The sequence below is a fragment of the Lagenorhynchus albirostris genome, chromosome 11, assembly GCF_949774975.1.
Source record: "Lagenorhynchus albirostris chromosome 11, mLagAlb1.1, whole genome shotgun sequence".
In the NCBI taxonomy this organism is placed as follows: domain Eukaryota; kingdom Metazoa; phylum Chordata; class Mammalia; order Artiodactyla; family Delphinidae; genus Lagenorhynchus; species Lagenorhynchus albirostris.
Window position 1 is genome coordinate 92,930,727 of NC_083105.1, and position 21,896 is coordinate 92,952,622.

The 21,896-nt window shown below is 42.6% G+C and overlaps 1 protein-coding gene and 1 long non-coding RNA gene across 2 annotated transcripts in view; one reads left to right on the forward strand and one right to left on the reverse strand.

The window, feature by feature from the left end:
• GUCY2C (guanylate cyclase 2C) overlaps positions 1–21,896 on the forward strand; it is a 79,143-nt gene that overhangs the window by 51,824 nt on the left and 5,423 nt on the right. The window contains exons 17-24 of the mRNA XM_060166837.1: positions 363–495; positions 2,515–2,652; positions 3,458–3,546; positions 6,226–6,317; positions 9,142–9,300; positions 13,488–13,680; positions 17,644–17,818; positions 21,486–21,584. Coding sequence (XP_060022820.1) covers positions 363–495; positions 2,515–2,652; positions 3,458–3,546; positions 6,226–6,317; positions 9,142–9,300; positions 13,488–13,680; positions 17,644–17,818; positions 21,486–21,584 — 1,078 coding nt within the window. The remainder of the gene's footprint in view (positions 1–362; positions 496–2,514; positions 2,653–3,457; positions 3,547–6,225; positions 6,318–9,141; positions 9,301–13,487; positions 13,681–17,643; positions 17,819–21,485; positions 21,585–21,896) is intronic.
• Positions 5,461–21,896, reverse strand: part of LOC132529821 (uncharacterized) — a 65,991-nt gene continuing 49,555 nt past the window's right edge. The window contains exon 3 of the long non-coding RNA XR_009543582.1: positions 5,461–5,501. This is a non-coding gene — a long non-coding RNA (uncharacterized LOC132529821). The remainder of the gene's footprint in view (positions 5,502–21,896) is intronic.

A 21,896-nucleotide genomic window follows, 5' to 3' on the forward strand; every position in this document is an offset into this window, starting at 1 on the left:
CATTGAGGTAGCAGAGGACTAGAGACATACTCAAAGTCACAGAATAAGTGGTAAGCGGAAACGCTTTAAAAAAATAGGATCAGTCTTTGCTTCATATTATATACAACTACTAAACAAAGTCTTTAGACAACTGCCTTTTACTGTGTCATCTAAATAGACTCCAAAACTAGATGCGGTGCTTAGGCAAATATCGGGGTTTTAACAACATTTTGAAAGTTAAACAATGGAATTAAATTTAAAATTTGATGGTGATTCTATCTGCATGCCAAAATAATTTCAAAACGTCATTTCTTTCCTTAAAATAATGGAGCTGCTGAAAAGTGTCATATCTCTTTGTTTTCCTGTTATCTGAAAAACTACAGGGGATGTCATATCTGCACTCCAATAAGACAGAAGTCCACGGTCGTCTGAAATCCACCAACTGCGTGGTAGATAGTAGGATGGTGGTGAAGATAACTGATTTTGGCTGCAATTCCATTTTACCTCCAAGAAAAGGTCTGTCATGAGTGAAATTTTTACTAGTTTCCCACTTAAAAAATTTTTTTTTCTCACAAGGCCATTTAAGGTGCTCAGGAAATGGTGATACTGATCAGAAAATAAACACTTGGAGTTGTAAGAGGCATCAGCTGGGTCATTCTCCAGCACTACCCCCTTCTCAGTGTTCAGTGCATGCTTGTCCAGTTGAACAAATCTCCTCTGTGGATTTCCTTCATCTGTGTGTCCTTGATATCAGGGAGAAATCATAAAGAAGTTATTGGCTTGTGGAAGCAGGACTGCGTGAAAAAATACAGAAGTTAGACCAGTAAGAGATCTTAGAAATCGTCTGATCGAACCCTCTTCATTTGTAGAAGACAGAATTGAAGCTCAGAGAGGTTAAGAGGTTTGCCCAAGAAGATAGAGTACAAGGCTGAGGACCCGTTTCCCAATTCTAGACTTCATTCATTTATCTGTGATAATGATAAGAAAAAAGTCTTATCAGTAAAACATATTCATACTTATCCCTTTCAGGATTGTGATGAGGGTCAAAAAAGTAACACACAAAAAAGTGACTTGTAAAGTATAAAGGGCTTTTCATGTTGAACATTCACCTGTTCTTTACTAGAATTCTGGATTAAACAGCCTCAGAAGGCTAGGACTCATATATGCCTCAAAATACTACCTGGATCCAAAAACTGAATTCTGCCTCTAATTCTACTTTGGAATCCTCTAGTTTTCCCTTAATGGAGGAAAAATTAGAGTTCTGCCCCCCACTTCTTCAGTCATGTCAAGGATGCTAGGACATTGGACTCAATCTAGTAAGTGCTTGTTGAGGACCTACTGTGTGCCAAGCAGTGCTCATCATGGAGTGAGCAAATCTCTTTCATGAAATGACTCACCTTCATGAAATGACTCACCTTGACATAGCATCAGATGAACTGCAGGCCAAATCCTATCCTTCTGGACATCATCCAGTTATACCTACCTATCTGTGGGGTCGGTTATCGGAAATTTTAGCATAAGTAGATTTAGTTCCCTTCCCACAAGTTTAACCATTAGGATCAGTCGTTCATGGATCACAAGCCACATGAATTCACAAGACACAAATTCAAAAAGGCAGTGAACAGTTGGATGGAAAACTAAATGAGGAAAGTGTGCTTCATCTTAAGCATATCACCGTACTGAAAACACATGAATCTGTAGGTTTATTTAATTGAAAATGCTGAAGGTAGAAATCTCAAAAAGTCTGCAAGGAGCTAGGTGATCCTGGAAAACCTCCAAGGGATGTTGGAGGATAATTAATTGTACGCCCTCATTATTATACATAAGATATGTGATAGCGGTCCAAAACCCAAGTCTATAGGAGCCAAACACAGGACCCAGGAGTGCTTCACTCGTGTGAAGTAGACTTGATGGAAAGCACTAGGAATAGCAGGCACACTAGTAAAATGTGAGTAAAGTGTGTGCATTCTTTTTTTAAATAATACTGCGAGCACCAAAGAAAACACATCTGTGGATAATAGCTGACTTCATGACTGCCGGTATGTCACACCCAGAAAATATCAGTGATGGTCTCTTTGTTCAAATGTTCTGTCTTTATTTTCTTTTAGGAAACATCAATATATGTATTTATAATGTTTTATATTACATAAAATATATAAATATATAGTTTTAAAATATTTATAGAGGCTTTCATAGGTTTTTGCCATATGTTCCGTAAGCTATTAAATCCTCAGCCTCTTACATTCTACTGCCTTCACCCCACAAATATTTACTGAGCGCTTCCTATACCCCAGGTTCTGGTCTAGGTAGACCTTGAGGGTTTTCAGAACTGTGATCCAGGCAGTTTTAGGGAAGGCGTTGCCATATCTCCTCACCCAAATCCTGGCATTACCTAGTCAGCTTGGAAGGCAAGTGTGTGTTCTGCCCCATCACCAGCATCAGTATGGTAGAGGGACTTAAAAATAAAAGCAAGTTGGGGACCTCTGGGCCGCTCACCCCTGCCTCAACGTCGCGATCTCAATGCTGAACGCACAGACCTGTGGACTGCCCCGGAGCACCTGCGCCAAGCCAGCATCTCGCAGAAAGGAGACGTGTACAGCTATGGGATCATCGCCCAGGAGATCATCCTGCGGAGAGAAACCTTCTACACGCTCAGCTGTCGGGACCAGAAGGGTGAGAGTCTGACCCTTCGGGGGCCTTCCCTGGGACCCAGCAGGAATTCTAGGCTGACTGAGACCCTGAGGTTTCTGTGACCACACCTCAGTCCCTCATCTGCGAAAACAATGTCGCATCTACCCTCCACACTCCACGGGGTAGTTGGAGGAATTCAGTGACAGTATGAACGTTAGAGGGCTCTGAAAAGCATAGGACAATATACCACTGCCAGCTGCCACTACCGCCAGCAATTTTGTGAGATAGAGAATCTCGCCTTACAATTTCTTGCTTTCCTTCTGATTCCAGTAAGAGACGTGTGTCTGCTTCACACCTGAACTAGATCACTCTAGCGGGACAACACATATTTCAGTTCTTACTAAGAGCAGATCTATGGTTTTGTCACATGTCCTTTCAGGGAGGAAACGTCTCCTTCCGTTCATCCAGTCCTCGCTTTACTGAGCACTTATTATGTGCCAGCTCTTACCTGTCTGGGGGATGGAGGTGGCTAAGGGATATAGGGAGGACAGGCTAGGGTCTTGGTCAGAGGAAGCCTCCCTAAGACAGCAGTCTCTGAGTTAAGTTTTAAAGGGTTAGTAGCCTTAACTTAAGGTAATCTCCTGGGTGTAAGGGGGCATGAGACCCCTTCGCCTGGTGGATCGTCCATTCATTCACATCTGCCTGTCAAGTGCTGGCCTCGGCTCTGCCACGCTCCCACCGGGTACCCACCCAGGCACAGTGAACCAGTTCAGAGTCTGGAGGCTGCTGCTAAAATTCCTTCACGCTGCATTCTTTCTTGTAATTTGAATTCTTCCTACCCCACCAGAGAAGATTTTCAGAGTGGAGTATTCCGACAGAGTGAAACCCTTCCGCCCTGATCTGTTCCTGGAAACAGCAGAGGAAAAAGAGCTGGAAGTGAGTATATCTCCCTGCATGGAGTTTTCCGGGGCCTCTGCAAGAGGACCACAGACTGGGTGGATTAACACAACAGAAATGTATACGCTTACAGTTCTGGAGGCCAGGAGTGTGAAATGAGTTGCCAGAAGGTCATGCTTCTTCCAGAGGTTCTAGGGGAGAATCCATTCCTTGCTCCTTCCAGGAGCTTCCGGTGGCTACTGACATTCCTTGGCTTGTGGCCACAATGCTCTAATCTCTGCTTCCAGGCCACATTCTCCTCTTCTGTCTGTCTAATCTCCCTCTACTTCCCTCCTATATAAGGATACATGTGATTACAATCAGGCCCATCAAGATAATCCAGATTATCTCCCCATGCAAGACCCTTCACTTAATCACATCTGCAAAGACCCTTTTTCCAAATAAGGTAACTGGTTCCAGGGGTTGGGACACACCCTTGAGAGCCGCTATCAGCCTACCATACTCCCAACTCAGGAAGGAACTCAAGTACACATTACATTCTCGATTTTTAGGAGCTAAAAGAGCAAGATTCCATGTGATACCCATATTAAGCTTATAAATACTACCTCCTGGTTAAAAAATAAATACGCCAACATCTAGAAACAATAGAGAAATGTACTTTCACTCTTTCTATCCTTCCCCTGAAGAAAATGGAGATTTCCTCTGTATCTGCTTAATTTTTTTGTAATCCCTCACAGAGACCTTTAAGGCCTGTGGGAAAAAAAATTCTAATTTTTTTTTTTAGAATTTTATCTGAGCTTTTATCATCCAGAAGATGGTAAGTAAATGTTTAAAAAATATTTATGGTCGGGGGGCTTCCCTGGTGGTGCAGTGGTTGAGAGTCCGCCTGCCGATGCAGGGGACACGGGTTCGTGCCCCAGTCCGGGAAGATCCCACATGCCGCGGAGCGGCTGTGCCCGTGAGCCATGGCCACTGAGCCTGCGCGTCCGGAGCCTGTACTCCGCAACGGGAGAGGCCACAGCAGTGAGAGGCCCACTTACCGCCAAAAAAAAAAAAATATATATATATATATATATATATATATATATATTTATGGTTGTTAAAAAATTTTTTTAAACTTTTGTTCCTTGCAGGATAAAGATAAAAATATTTTGCTTTAATTTGCAAGCAACCTGCCAGATGCGGTTATGGCCAGACTCTGCTGGGCACGAATGGGCCATTTTTACTTCTCTCTCTCTTTTGCAGCATTAAAGGCAGGTTGTACCCAGGGTTCTGAGCTACATCTGCTTCTATCCTTGCTTCTCCTCATGCCTTCCTTTCCTCCTGCTTTTCTGGATCCTGGGATTCCTCCCCACACATCAGCATCTCTCTTCTCAAACCCTCCTTTCTAGCCTGAGTGTATCCACATGTCGTTTACAACCTCTTTCACCAAAGCATCCTCCTCATCAGTTCACTCATGTGGCTGGATGTTTCTGGAATTGGATATGAGGAATTCGACTGCATTATCTAGTAGCTGGTTCCAGCAGAATACAGGCCCAAAACTCCAAGACTTGGCAATGCCTGAAGAGCATCTGCTGTTTCACGGGCGGTGCCGTATCAGCCCATTTGTCAGTGCTTCTTCTGTCCCTTCTTTGCTAAGGCATAAGCCAGCAGATCGTTTTCCCAGGCAGGAGCATCACCTAGTGGTGAGTACAGGCAACCACGGTTCCATACCGTGGTCCTGTCCCTCCCCAGGGACTCTTGTTAAGGCAAAAGAACGCAGGTAGGGACTGTATCTAGTACCATTTGTGATCCTGTTTGGGGTCAGAGTGAAGAACAAACTTTATTATTTAAAACAAATGGTTTTCACCATGCTTTTTGATCCCACAAAAGCTGCAAACAAGTGGAATCAAACGAAAGATGGTTTCACAGGCTTCCTCGCGTCTCCCTCTCCCTCCGTACCTCCCCTTCCTCGCTTCTCTTCACCGCAGCTGGGCATTGCATCACCTGGGGAACTTAAAAATGTATAGATTAGTGTCCTTCGGCCATGCAACATCTGGGACATACTTATGCTAAAGAAACTATTCGTTGTTTATCTGAAATTCAAGTTTAACTGGGTGTCCTGTATTCCTATTTGCTATATCTGAGAACCCTAACAAGGCCCCTTCCCAAACCGGTTAATTCAGAATCTCCCCAAATCATAAGAAGTTCTGTGAACGCTCCCCAGGCGATTCCACGGTCAGGCATGGTTGAAAACTAATGTCATAGAGCCTCACTCATTTAGAGTCACTTGCCTCGTACTCACAGAGCCCAGCTGTTTATTGCCATCCCCTGCACAAAGCCTGCAAACGTCCGTCCGTGAAGCATTTTGTCTCTCCCATCAACCCCACCTGGTCTAAATCAGTATCTCCGTTTTCCTTAGTTTAGGATCGAAGGGAAGGGTTGATGGTTTATCACAGGATACTGAATAAAGTTCCCTGTGCTGTACACTAGGACCTTGTAGTTTATCCATTCTAAATGTAATTGTTTGCATCTACTAACCCTACACTCCCAGTCCATCCCACTCCCTCCCCCTTCCCCTTGGCAACCACAAGTCTGATCTCTATGTCTATGAGTCTGTTTCTGTTTTGTAGATAGGTTCATTTGAGCCGTATTTTAGATTCTACCTATAAGTGATATCATATGGTATTTGTCTTTCTCCTTCCAACTTACTTCACTTCCACCTCTTCTCTCTTCCAGGTCTATCTGCTTGTCAAAAACTGCTGGGAGGAAGATCCAGAAAAGAGGCCAGACTTCAAGAAAATCGAGAATACACTGGCCAAGATATTTGGGTAGGGCTGAAATTTTTACTTTTCCCTTCTAATTTCAGATTTTTCTAATAATAGCTGACATTCTGTGGCAGCTAAGTATGAGAATGTCTTTTCTAATGAAAGATCACAGACTACAATACCTGTCTCCAAAAAATTAAAATGGTATGGAGATGAACAGACCGTTTTCTTGGGGGAATAATCACTTGAAACGTTAAGTACTGTACTCAAGGGCAAAACTTGCCTGATTCGAAAATAAATTCTGACTGATCTGTTAAAAATATAGTTCCCTGACCCTTCTGCAGGTAATTAGGATTTAGAAGTCTAGTACAAATCTGCACAAAACCCTGGATAATTCTGAAGATCAAAAAGTTTCTTACAGGGCTTCCCTGGTGGCGCAGTGGTTGAGAGTCCGCCTGCCGATGCAGGGGACACGGGTTCGTGCCCCGGTCCGGGAAGATCCCACATGCCGCAGAGCAGCTAGGCCTGTGAGCCATGGCCGCTGAGCCTGCGCATCCAGAGCCTGTGCTTCGCAACGGGAGAGGCCACAACAGTGTAATTAGGATTTAGAAGTCTAGTACAAATCTGCACAAAACCCTGGATAATTCTGAAGATCAAAAAGTTTCTTACAGGGCTTCCCTGGTGGCGCAGTGGTTGAGAGTCCGCCTGCCGATGCAGGGGACACAGGTTCGTGCCCCGGTCCGGGAAGATCCCACATGCCGCAGAGCAGCTAGGCCTGTGAGCCATGGCCGCTGAGCCTGCGCATCCAGAGCCTGTGCTTCGCAACGGGAGAGGCCACAACAGTGAGAGGCTGCGTACCGCAAAAAAAAAAAAAGTTTCTTACAGTTTTAAAATCTTAAGATCAGCAACTTCGGCCTTAAGCACTTGAGCCATGAATCGGATTATAATTCAGGATCAAAAAAAGTAACATACGGTTATCCAGTAAGACTGAACTTTAGATTTCCCATGTTTTCGGTTAGGGTGCAGGGTGAGAAAAATAGCTCTGAGGTAAGAGTTAGGAGATCTAGTTTCTAGGCTAGGATCTAATAATAGCTAGTTGTGGGACATTGGGCAAAACACCCGAACTGGGTATCAATTTTGTTGCTGGTAAAATTGGAATAAAAAAGATGATTTCTGCAGTTCCTTCCAGCTCTTTCTGTAGTTCTCATCAAGTCAAAGACACAGATACTTAGTGAAGCTCATTTAATAAAGCCCAGGACCGAGGTGGGGTAGAGTGAAGACAATGAAAGTGGGACCATTGATTGTTTGATGTAAACCGTCATATGTGGAAAAGGAGCAGGACATAGTAAATGATTTATTATTTTCATTCCTTCCCAGACCTGTTACTAAGAGCAGATGAGATTGTATGTGTGGCAGATGAAATGTAAGCTCGTGAAGATAAAACTAGGCCCCTGACATTTAGCCTTTAATATGGTGCTTCTCAACTTGGCCGCACACTGAAATCACCTGGGGAGATTTTTAAACTACTGGTGCCAGAATCCTACCCTAGAGAGTCTGGTGTAATTGATCTGGGTGCAGGCTGGCATCAGGAGTTTAAATAAGCTCCTCAAGTGATTAAAATACACAGCCAAGGTTGAGGAAACTGTTTTAATTGAATCAATTCATCATGAAATAAGATAATCCATCCCTTACACCTGCTCCCTCACTCTTTCTACCCAACTAGACTCCATAATGGTTTCCGGTAAGAATCTCCTAGGGACCTTGTTAAATATTTCTCTTAATCCCAAACCTAGCAGTTTCCAGTCATATAGGTCTGTGATAGGTCTGTGATAGAAAAGTACTCAATTTTTAACAAACATCCCGCCCCACACCAACGGGATTATGATGTAGTCCATCTTTTTGAGTACAGAAATGGCAACTTGTAATTGTTGTGATAATGAAATGGTATGATCCATTCATCCCTTCACAACAGCTGTGTGGGACTCAGTGTGCCTCCCGACTGGGCTCTGCACCTAGGCGTGTCACAGGGTCACGAGAAGCTGCCATCTCATCTAAGTTGTCTTGATCTAACAAAATACTGCAGAGTTAGGGCTTTTGCTCTAGGACCCTGATTCTGTCTGAGGAGATACTATATAAGGCGCAGCTTTACTTTTCTTGATCCTTTTCTTATATTCCCCTTTATTGCAAGTTGCTCCTTTTTAAAATTTTAGAAAATATGAATAAGCAAACAAGAAAGTAAAAACATCACCTAGTTTTTAATAGATGGCCACCAGTTTTCAAAAATTAAAAATGGGATGATAATTTTTGCTGTTTTATAAACTGGCTGTTTTCACTTAATAATATAGAGGTAGCGTCTTTGTGTGTATCACGATTCTAATTTGTGTTTAATGATACATTCATATTCCATCGTTTCATATTTCAATCACTTTTTGTTACACATTTAGGTTATTTTTAAATGTTTGCTTGTGAAGAATACTGTGGCTTTCTTTGTAGTTAACTTTCAGCACATGCATGATTGTTTCCTTCGGATAATTCTTAGAAGTACGGTTGATGGGCCGATCGGCACGAGCATTCTTAAAGCTTATGACACATTTTACCAGATTTCCCTCCAGAAAGGCTGTAATGTATCTTTTTCTTCCGTCTTACCTACATTGATTACCTTTGTGCTCACATTTGTTTTTCTTTTTTTAAAATGTTATTTCTAAAAAAAAAAAAAAAAATGTTATTTCTTTGATCCTTCCTCAGGTTAAAAATTTTTGCTACATTTGTTGGTCATTTTTATCCTTTCTTAGTTTAATTACCTGTCTATGATATTTGCCCATTGTTTTAATGGATGTTCATGTTTTCCTGATAATATGGAGACCTCTTCATCTATCACTACCTACAGCCTTTTCCATGACCAAAAAAATGAAACTTACATGGATACCTTGATCCGACGTCTGCAGCTGTATTCCCGAAACCTGGAACATCTGGTGGAAGAAAGGACACAGCTGTACAAGGCAGAGAGGGACAGGGCTGACAGGCTTAATTTCATGTTGCTCCCAAGGTAAGGAAGTCCTCCCGCGGACGTGATCTTCCAGACTCCGCAGACATGCTCAGCCCTTAAGGCTGAAAGCCAAAGCGTATTTGTCTAGCATTGGTCTTCTCTGTATTATATAGGATTGGTCCCTTTCGCATATTCTTCAACAGATTGTTGTGTTTAAAAATGCACGTATCCCCACTTTTCCAGGCACTGCTCTAGATACACTTGAACAATTTAATATGTACAGAACATGTATTTATTCTGGATGCTAGTAAATAAATAAGAATCATACTGTATTAGGCGTTGTGACAACATTATTGAATTTTTTATGTATATAAAGCCATATGTTTTAGAGTGGTTTCTATCAGTCTTATTTTACACTTCTATGACACTGTGAACTAAGGAAGAAGAATTTTTTTGTTTGTTTGTTTTGTTTTTTTTTTTTTTACACGGAACTCTCACTGTTGTGGCCCCTTCCGGACACGCAGCCTCAGCGGCCATGGCTCACGGGCCCAGCCGCTCCACGGCATGTGGGATCTTCCCGGACCGGGGCACGAACCCATGTCCCCTGCATCGGCAGGCGGATTCTCAACCACTGTGCCACCAGGGAAGCCCAAGAAGAAGAATTTTTAAAAATCAAAGGTGAAGAAAGAGACCAAAAAATTTGTCTGTTTCAATAATAAGCTATAGGTAGCATCTCTAAACCTTCAGAAGTAAACTGCTCACCTTCAGACTGAGTTGGAGTGTATTAAAATAAATTATGCTATTTGCCACCAAACATTTTAATTTAGTGCTGATTTAAATATAACATGTTGTTACTTAGTGCATTTTAGTCAAGTTTATATTGCACAATAAAATATGAGAAAATATATTTTTTTTAAAAATTCATGTACCTTGCTAAGCCTTGCCCTGGTTTGCACTGTCTGAATAGCTAGAAGAAAGAGGCTGTTTTCCAGTGGCTGTGTGGTACCATGGAAGGAGCATGGACGGTAGAGTTAAGGTGACCTGGGTTCCAGCACCTCTTGGCCACTTCTGCTAAGTCTGAGACCTTAGGCCAGTCACTGTCTCTCCCCAGTCCAAAAATGGAAATTAAAGTTTTCTACAGAATCTGTGAGCTTTAAGGCATTTTCAGGCACTCAGTGTTAGTTTCTTTGCTTTCTTCTGTCTGCCTCAAAGTAGAGGCCAAATTACAAGAAGTGGGAGCATCTTTAGTGGAGAAGGTATGGTCCCACTCTCCCCAGGTGTCTCATCACACAGGTGTCTACGGGCTGACCTCTATTTTGTGAAACAACATTACAACCATGACAGAAGAGAAAGAAATTAAGGTTGAAATCCCAGTTTAACGTTTTATAAGTGTTGGTCCTCAGGTAATAACTAAGAAATGTTAAGATAAGCAAGAAATTAAAATGTGAACAGCTGGGAAATAGGTTGGACCAAGGGGCCCACAACTGTCACAAGTGAGAGGTAATGTTCTCTGCTCAATGAATGATAAACTGTCCTCTTAGATTAAGGATAAGCGAGGCAGTGTCGCATTGGGTGAAATCATGGAAACTGAGGTCAGCTAGGCCTGACTTCAAATCATGGTTCCACCACCTACTTGTGATCTGCAGCCTTGGACAAGTTCCCTAAACACTGCAAGCGTGTTTCCCGTCATAGGCTGGCTCAAAGAATCCTCTAAAATAATGTGCACAATATAAGGTACTTAGCACAGTGTCTGTAACGTCCATGGTTGTTATTACTATGCATAGTAGTTACGACTTTTATATATTACTTGCATTAATTATTATTTTATTTTGAACCCATGCTCATTGAGCATATCAGCTCTACATTAATAAAGGAATGATTTTGAGCTCGTATGAGTTGTTTTCTAAATAAAGAAATAGTTTCTCTTCTACAAGCCTGAATGAGGAGGTAGGAGTTACACACATGCCCTGTTCAGCCATCTGGCCCTGAAGAAAGCCTAATGCCAGAACCCTCAGCCTGGCGTTGGTACCCTGGGCATAGGCTGGAGCCCTTATTATTCACTTCAGAGATGGAGTTTCTGTTAGTGCTCTGCGAATGTTCTTTATGTAATGCATCAGTCCTTGCCTGGCCTTTCATGCTGAGTTGTGACAAAAACAACATCCTGATGATTTAGCTGCCTTCCCAGCTTTTTATCACTGATGGTTTTAACCAGTAATGACACTCACGATTTGAAACAGCTGGCTCAGCACCGTGGATTTTTTCCTACCCTTGGTTCAGTGTGCCATGTTGACCACTAGACGGGAGATGTTCCCGTTGGATCACCAAAGATTGTAGAGCAAGGGCTGCAATACACAGTGACTGCAGGGCAAGTCACTTTGATCATTTATATACAAGTTCTTTATATTTGCAAAAGAAAACTAAAATATACATGCATGATACCTAGAAGAATCCAAAATAAATATTACAGCAAAATTGTGAATAAGTTGCAGGTAGGAGCCAGACACTTATTTCCCAGCACTCCTGGGGGTTTTGAAACAGGTTAAAATAGAAGTTTTTTCTACCTATGGAAAAAACTACGTACCTGTGGGAAGCACTTCTAAGACACCTACTCTGTATACTGTGTCAGCAAAAACCTGTTATCAAAGTTCACCAGGTTAACTCATAGCCCTTCCTTCATTGATCCACCAACATTAGTTTCTCTCTCAGGTAATATACTATTTTCTAAGCTCATATGACTTTTCAGCTATAAGCAGTAAAATGAAGGGCAAAGATGGCGAAATATCCAATCTTATCATTAGTCTATGTAGCCTCCAAATAATCTGCACCCTTCTACGGGGCAGGTAAAGAACCACCGCCCCAGACGTGCCCCTGCGAATCTGACCAGCCACACAGCGGGGACGGTTTTCAAGTTCCCAGATTTCATCATCGTACCAACTGAAAGGACCTCCCTTGATGCTCTGAAGGTTTTCTAAATGAGTTTTGGGAATGCTGGCGGTTGACTGGCTGTCTGTTTTCCAGGAAAGTGCCAGACCTTCTTCCTTTACTGCAGCCAGCACACCTCCAAATCTTCCCCATCACCCTGAGGATCCGAGGCCCGGGTTGTGCAGGAATGTGATGCAATTACAAGGCTGAAGGCTGGGAGTTACTGAGTTCCAGCACTGGCTCTGCCCTCAGTGGCTCTGGGACCTTGTGCAAGTCATACTTTTTATTTGGTTGGGTTTTTTTGGCTGCACCGTGCAGCTTGTGGGATCTCAGTTCCCCGACCAGGGATTGAACCCAGGTTCTGGACAGTGAAAGCATGGAGTCCTAACCACTGGGCCGCCAGGGAACTCCCCATACTTTCTTTTTAAGCCTCAGCTTTCTCATCTGGAAAAGTAAGGGATTTTATGACCTTTGCAGGCGATCCATACTCTGGTCCTTTACCAATTGATCCCAAAGGCAGACAGGGAACACGCAGCCTCATGTCAGCACCCCTCCACCCCATTTACTCAATGAAAAGGCAACTTGGCACATGAAGGAAGCGTGGCATCTCTTCTTGTGGTTCTTCTCTCTTAATTCTGAGCCTAATATACTGCCCTTTATGTCTGTTCAACAGAGATAGTCTAAGTTGCTTCTATTCGACTTGTGCAGTTTTAGCAGAATTTTAACTTGTTTACGTGGTAACTGATGTCGCTTTTTAAAGGACCCAGTTCTGCTCCAAAATGTTTCAAATAAATCCGGGTTCAGAATATATCAGAATTCATTTTAAATACATTATTTCTTCATAGTGATATTAAACAAGGCCGTGTTAAATATGCCAGGGAAGTAAAACTATTTACTGATGAGAAAGTCAGATCTGATAGCTATCGTGAGTCAAGATCTTACATCAATGACACACTCTCCTTCTCGGCTTCTGGATGTAGAGCGCTATCTAGAAGAAGCTATCAATAGAGAGGTAAAAAGTGAGCAAGTATTAGGATTGTGTAGGTATTACAGTTATGTGTACATGTATATTAGTGTTATAATCAAGTATTAAATTAATACTGAACCTCCTGTTCATCTGAGGTCAAATACATGTGTTACGTGTGTGTGTAGTATATTCATACATTCGGTTTATGCAAACTGTCTTTGCTTCCTAGCCACACAATTCACTGGAAATCCCCAATTTTAGAATTCCTGGTGGACAATTAGTACAGCCTCAAAGATTTCTGTAGGGGAAGAAGAAATTTGCTGAAGTTGAAGGCCTTGTTTTTCGCTTCCTCATCTAGGCTGGTGGTCAAGTCTCTGAAGGAGAAAGGCATCGTGGAGCCTGAACTATACGAGGAAGTTACAATCTACTTCAGTGACATTGTGGGGTTCACCACCATCTGCAAGTATAGCACCCCCATGGAAGTGGTGGACATGCTCAATGACATCTATAAGAATTTTGACCACATTCTCGATCACCACGACGTGTACAAGGTAACCACTTCACCTAATAGGCTGAATGATGGTTCAGCCCCAGGTCAGCAGAACCAGAATTGGTTGTTTCTGTTATTACAGTCCTCCGTCGCTACCCACTAGCCCCTCTGCCCCAGAATTGGTTCCAGGACCCCCATGGATCCCCAAATCCCCAGATGCTCAAGTCCCTTGTATAAAATGACATATTTACATGTGACCTATGTACATCCCCATGTACTTTAAATCATCTCTAGATTACTTATAATACCTAATACAATGTAGATGCTATATAAATAGTTGCTGGAGTGTGGCAAATTCAAGTTTTACGTTTTGGAACTTTCTGGAATTTTGTTTAAATATTTTTGATTCATGGTTCATTGAATCCACAGTGCGGAACCTGTGGATACAGAGGCCAACTCTACTCAGGTCTTGTCCTTTGTAATTTAAGATTTAATGAATTAGTGGTTGAATCTGAGCTAAAAGTGAAGGGAAGTGGAAGAATAAGAAGGATCGTAAGTCGAAATGACGTTGTGACTTTAAGGACCAATATGAAAGACACAACATACAGTCCAGCAGGAATTAATTTGGGGTGTTAAATTTAGGGAAAATGGTTTACTCTTCAGTCATCTTCACAAAATGAGCAGTGTTTAGGCTGATTATGAATGAAGGAGAGAAGGTACCAGAGTTATTCTCAGGAGAATTGGAATCTTTTGTCATTGTTGCTGAAGTAGCAAGCATCGTTCGAAGAAGAGTAAAGAACAGAGCTGGATCTGTTGCCTGACCAGGGTGCCGGCCAGTTCCAGGCTGATAATGTCTGAATCGGAAGAGTAAAGGAGAATTGCATTCCCACATTTTCATGTTGGAAAAGCAGCAGAGCATGTGGAACAAGTAACTTCAGAATTAGAGCTCTTTATTCAAATCCCAGGTTGCCCCACCTCATTGCATGACCTCATAAAATATAGTATTTAATTTCAGCAAGTCTCAATCTACCTATCAGTAAAATGGCACAATAATACCTAACTCAATGGATTATTTTGAAGATTACTGAGATAAACAATATGACTAAAACTCTGTATGCTTAAGTTTAGGGGTCATTCATGTAACAGTCTGTTATGATGGTTTTACCCACAGGGAGGACTTCCTATTAGGATTTATCTTAGCCCAGTCCTCACCCTATGTAGATCAGAAAGCCATGCTAACAAGAGTTCCCGTTGAATAGAAAATGATTATGCATTTCTTTTTTTTTTTTCCTTTTTTGTGGTACGCGGGCCTCTCACTGTTGTGGCCTCTCCCGTTGCGGAGCAGAGGCTCTGGACGCGCAGGCTCAGCGGCCATGGCTCACGGGCCCAGCCACTCCGCGGCATGTGGGATCTTCCTGGACCAGGGCACGAACCCGTGTCCCCTGCATCGGCAGGCGGACTCTCAACCACTGCGCCACCAGGGAAGCCCGATTATGCATTTTAGAGATACTCAGCAAAATGAAGTTAACTAACCAACACACGTGAACTAGTATATGATTATGAAAATAATATTAAAAGGGAGAACACTTATCAAAGAATAAATAGGTCTACTACCTATTGCAAGAAAAGTGATTGGAATCATAGTACAAGAAAGTGTATTACGTCTTAGAGAAACCTATAATTATTATTATTTATTTTTTTAACATCTTTATTGGAGTATAATTGCTTTACAATGGTGTGTTAGTTTCTGCTATATAACAAAGTGAATCAGCTATACATATACATATGTTCCCATATCTCTTCCCTCTTGCGTCTCCCTCCCTCCCACCCTCCCTATCCCACCCCTCTAGGTGATCACAAAGCACCGAGCTGATCTCCCTGTGCTATGCGGCTGCTTCCCACTAACTATCTGTTTTACATTTGGTAGTGTATATATGTCCATGCCACTGTCTCACTTCGTCCCAGCTTACCCTTACCCCTCCTGGTGCCCTCCAGTCCATTCTCTACATCTGTGTCTTTATTCCTGTCTTGCCCCTAGGTTCATCAGAACCTTTTTTTTTTTTTTTTTTTAGATTCCATATATATGTGTTAGCATACAGTATTTGTTTTTCTCTTTCTGACTTACTTCACTCTGTGTGACAGACTCTAGGTCCATCCACCTCACTACAAATAACTCAATTTCGTTTCTTTTTATGGCTGAGTAATATTCCATCGTATATATGTGCCACATCTTTATCCATTCATCTGTCAGTGGGCACTTAGGTTGCTTCCATGTCCTGGCTATTGTAAATAGAGCTGCAATGAACATTGTGGTACATGACTCTTTTTGAATTATGGGTTTCTCAGGGTATATGCCCAGTAGTGGGATTGCTGGGTCGTATGGTAGTTCTATTTTTAGTTTTTTAAGGAACCTCCATACTGTTCTCCGTAGTGGCTGTATCAATTTACATTCCCACCAGCAGTGCAGGAGGGTTCCCTTTTCTCCACACCCTCTCCAGCATTTATTGTTTCTAGACTTTTTTTTGTTTTTTTTTTTTTTTTTTTTTTTTTTGCGGTACGCAGGCCTCTCACTGTTGTGGCCTCTCCCATTGCGGAGTACAGGCTCCGGACGCGCAGGCTCAGCGGCCATGGCTCATGGGCCCAGCCGCTCCGTGGCATGTGGGATCTTCCCAGACCGGGGCATGAACCCGTGTCCCCTGCATCGGCAGGCAGACTCTCAACCACTGCACTACCAGGGAAGCCCTGTTTCTAGATTTTTTGATGATGGCCATTCTGACTGTTGTAAAATGATATCTCATTGTAGTTTTGACTTGCATTTCTCTAATGATTATTGATGTTGAGCATCCTTTTATGAGTTTGTTGGCAGTCTGTATATCTTCTTTGGAGAAATGTCTGTTTAGGTCTTCTGCCCATTTTTGGATTGGGTTGTTTGTCTTTTTGATATTGAGCTGCATGAGCTGCTTGTATATTTTGGAGATTAATCCTCTGTCAGTTGCTTCGTTTGCAAATATTTTCTCCCATTCTGAGGGTTGTCTTTTGGTCTTGTTTATGGTTTCCTTTGCTGTGAAAAAGCTTTTAGGTTTCATTAGGTCCCATTTGTTTATTTTTGTTTTTATTTCCATTTCTCTAGGAGGTGGGTCAGAAAGGATCTTGCTGTGATTTATGTCATAGAGTGTTCTGCCTGTGTTTTCCCTAAGAGTTGTATAGTGTCTGACTTCACATTTAGGTCTTTAATCCATTTTGAGTTTTATAATTATTTTTTGCCAAATAGTTTATAAAAAATGATAAGAGCCAAAGATGACTTTTCTGGTATTTGGAGGTGTTCCTAAAATTATATAAAACCATTCAGATTATTTCAACATTGATAGAATTGTCATTACATCTGGATGATTCATATTATTATAAAGTACTTTCATATGGTTAAAATCCTTTATAGTGGGGACTTCCCTGGTGGTGCAGTGGTTAAGAATCTGCCTGCCAATGCAGCCGACATGTGTTCGAGCCCTGGTCCGGGAAGATCCCACATGCCGCGGAGCAACTAAGCCCGTGCGCCACAACTACTGCAGCCCGTGCACCTAGAACCCGTGCTCCGCAACAAGAGAAGCTACCACAATGAGAGGCCTGTGCACCGCAACGAAGAGTAGCCCCTACTAGGGAAAGCCCGTGCGCAGCAATGTGCGCCACAACTAGGGAAAGCCCGTGCGCAGCCCGTGCGCCACAACTAGGGAAAGCCCGTGTGCAGCAACGAAGACCCAACACAGCCAAAAATTAATTTAAAAATTAATTTAAAAAATATTTTTAAAAATCCTTTATAGTTGTTTTATCAGCTATTTCACTAGGCTATAAAAACCCTGAAGAAATTAGCATAGAACTGGTCTTGAACTAGTCCCAGAAAAAGCGTACAGGGCCATGCTCATACTGAGTTCTCGAAAATTTTTGTATTTTTTATGTGACTAACTGCTTCTATTTGATTTCTTGTGCCATTAGAAGGGGCAGAGTCACTAATGAGAAACTACTTCCACAGGTGGAAACCATTGGTGATGCCTACATGGTGGCTAGTGGTTTGCCTAAGAGAAATGGCAACCGGCATGCAATTGACATCGCCAAGATGGCTTTGGACATCCTCAGCTTCATGGGGACCTTTGAGCTAGAGCATCTTCCCGGCCTCCCAATATGGATCCGCATTGGAATTCACTCTGGTATGTAGTTGAGCATTGTAGCAGTCGAGAACCGTATGTACCTCTGTGCACCGACTAAGTCAGAAGGATCTTCAGACGTGATCAATTTTCACATGAGGTTTACTCTTGAATCCTCCTGCCAAATACGAAGTCCCGTTACACATCCTGACATAATTAGACCTATAATTAGTCTCTAGAGAGTTCTAGGAAACAACAGCCATGACAGCACTCATGGAACGATAAACACCCACCAACCACAAACTAAAATACCAAGCTCCGGACTTCCTATTCAAGCTGCCCTATTTACTCTTCCCCATTCCCTCCCTCTCCCCCACCCCCAACTTCTGTGTATTTTTTTCCCACTGAAATATTACAGTATCTTAAATGGATTATGTTATCTACAGGGGGAAAACATATCTGGTCAGATCCCTACAATAAAAGGGCGTTTATGTTCCCCCAACCCCTCAGTGGTACAGAAAGTACATGGATCACTTTAAAGACCATGAACCTTATCCAACCTTGAATGTAGAGATTTGAGAAGATGAGTTACGAATACAGCAAGTCCCCTACATACGAACCTTCAAGTTGCGAACTTTTAAAGATGCAAACATGCATTCGCGTGTCCAGTCATGTAAGTTAGTTCACATATCTGGCGTATGTTGTCACATGCGTGCATCCTCTACAAGTGGTTGTGCTTTTGTGTACTTTACTGTATAGTACTGTTTAGAGTACAGTAGTACAGTGTCTTTATTTCGAGCCCAGGATGTCCAGAAGTGAGCGTAAAAGCAGCGATGACGTCGCTGGTACTACTGTGCTTTTCAAGGTACTGTACTGTAAGATTAAAAATGTGTTCTTTATTTTTTGTGTTTGTTTTTTATGTATTATTTGTGTGAAAAGTATTATAAACCTATTACAGTACAGTACTATATAGCCAATTGTGTTAGTTGGTTACCTAGGCTAACTTTGCTGGACTTACAAACAAATTAGACTTAACACGCTCTCGGAACAGAGCTCGTTCCTATGTAGGGACTTATGGTATTACAGAAAAATATAGTGGTAGAGGAACTCAGAAGTCATCTAGATTAATCTTTTACAGGGCATAAATTATAGTTTCCAAGATAAGTAATAATACAACCACGTTTAGAATAAATAATCCCAGGACTCCCTGAAAACTCAGTATTTCCAAAGTCAGCTCACTCCTTTATCAAATAGTTGTAATTGTTAGACAGTCTTTCCTTGTGTTAAAGTAAATCACATCTCCCTATAATTTCTTGTCATTGCCCCTTTTTCTGCCCTCCAAGCCTCACAGAAGACACAGGGTAGAGAAAACCCAAGAGGTCACTCCAGGCTTTGTGGTGAGGGCCAGACAACTGCATTTGCAAAAGTCATCCTGTATCCACCGTGCCTAGCACAGAGTCAGACAGTAAATATTTGGTTGAGTAATGAATCGGTGAGAGTCTCAGAGTGACAGTAACTAGAAGTTAAAAACTGCCGCCACATCTTTGACAGCCAGGAACATAGCTGTGGCCTTCCCCAGGCATGCCACAACCAAATCGTCGTAGCCGTTTACATGTACACATAAGGGAACTGTTCGGCATCTCCCTGACCCATCACAAATTGTCGGGCCTGGAGGAAGGGACAGCAGCAGAACTGATGGAACCAGGGAGAGAGAATGGAGCTCTGGGTCCTGGTCCCCTCTCTTTTCCTCTGTGACCTACTCAATGCCTGAGTGACTGCCAGGGCCCAGGCACTGTCACATTGGTCTGGCATGAGAGTAAATAGTAGACATATATACCGGGATGGGTTTATCCCTAAAAAAATTAAAAGGTTGCAGTTAAATATTGATAGTTGAAGACAAAACATAACATCTGCAGGCATTTTCCACCTCCAGGCCCTTCCCAGTTTTAGCATTCCATTTTTGAAGTGACTAGTCAAGACACAGCCTTGGGAAGCTCAGAGATCTTTTTTTTTTTTTAATTTATTTTATTGAAGTATAGTTGATTTACAATGTATTAGTTTCTGGTGTACAGCAAAGTGCTTCATTTATACATACATATACTAGTTTGCATCTGCTAATCCCAAACTCCCAGTCTGTCCCTCCCCTCATCCCCCCTCCCCCTTGGCAACCACAGGTTGTTCTCTATGTCTGTGAGTCTGTATCTGTTTCGTAGATAAGTTCATTTGTGTCATATTTTAGATTCTGGGAAGCTCAGAGAGCTTCTAATCAAGTAGCTGCTGTTGTTTTTGCTTGTTTTTTATTTCTCTGTGGTTTGTTTTGTTCTTTGCATTGAACCTAACAGGGGAGGGTTCAGTATTTTTATTTTTTCAGTGTTCATAAACAATGAACAACTCAATGTTCAATTTTTTCAGTGTTCATAAACACAGAGTATTTGTAGGACGAATCTATCAAGAAACTCATAGAGGTCAAAACCCAATCAGCCAACCATAAAATCAATAGTTACCTCTACCCAAAACCCGATTTTGCAGTTTCTGAGTTAATCTTTAACTTCGAAAATTTTAACTCCTTGCATTCCATCATTCCACACAAATGCTTGCGTGAGCAAACCCTTCTTTCCTACCTGATATGCCACTGTGCATCGCCTTGCCTTGGCTTTTATTCTTCTTTTTGGAGTATCCTTGTGCGACAGGCTCCCCATTCTGTATTCACATGGTGCATGAAATGCTCAGGGAAGAAGATGCCAAGTCCTTGTCTTCTGGGTCTTCCATCATCAGGCCACCAATGCCAAAAAGGCTACTCTGACTTAAATAAAAATAAAATAAAACAAACTTGGGCCACTGAGCCTTCGAGTGTACTGTGCCCTCCAGCAGTTCAGAGCTCCGGGCTGTGTGGCTGGAAGAGGAAGCAAGCAGTGGGATAGTCTTCATCCTTCCTGAGAGCCTTCTATTTAATATATTAAAGAGGGGGACTTCCCTGGTGGTCCAGTGGTAAAGAATCCACCTTAACAATGCAGGGGACGCGGGTTCCATCCCTGGTCAGGGAACTAAGATCCCACATGCTGCGGGGCAGCTAAGCCTGCTGAGCTCACGCACCTCAACTAGAGAGCCCGCGTGCTGCAAACTACAGAGCCCAGGCGCTCTGGAGCCCACGCGCTACAACTAGAGAGAGAACCCACACGCCACAACTAGAGAGAAGCCCACGTGCTGCGACAAAAGATCCCGTGTGCCACAACTAAGACCCAGTGTGGCCGAAAATAAATTAAATAAATAATAAATAAATCTTTATATATGTGTGTGTGTATATATATACACATATATATATACATATATATACATACATATATACACATATATACACACACACACACACACACACACACACACACACACACACACACACACACACACACACACACACACACATATATATAATCTCAAGGAGCACTTTACACCTCTGCAGCCTGGATCTCTGGATGCCTTGTTTCTTGCCAATGCGCTTCTCTGTGCTAGAGCAAAATACTTTCTGAAAGCGTGATTTGAATAATGGTGCTCCCCCAGTGAATACATTGACTTAAAGCAAAAGTCACAGGTCGCATTTCCCACCTTGAACCGCTTCTCCATGAAATGAGGTATCGCGCATCGTGACCCTGAGAAGAGGCCTGCCCCCTCCCCCCCCCACTCCACTGTGTGACTTCTTTTGCCTCCACCTCTTGCTTTCTGTCCCTCTCAGGTCCCTGTGCTGCCGGCGTTGTGGGCATCAAGATGCCCCGTTATTGCCTGTTCGGAGATACAGTCAACACAGCCTCGCGGATGGAATCCACTGGCCTCCGTAAGAAGGGAGACTGCTTTTTTTAGAGGAGAGAGATTCTGTCTTCCAGCAGAGGGGAATTGTAGGATAAAATGCAGAATAAGTGCCAGTGAGATGAAGAATGACTCTTCACACTGACTGGCCGTGAGCCTGGGCCAATCCGGTCCTTGCTACAAATGGCCGTTTACTGATAACTTTTTTTTTTTTTTTTTTTTGCGGTACGCGGCCCTCTCACTGCTGTGGCCTCTCCCATTGCGGAGCACAGGCTCCGGACACGCAGACTCAGCGGCCATGGCTCACGGGCCCAGCCGCTCCGCGGCATGTGGGATCTTC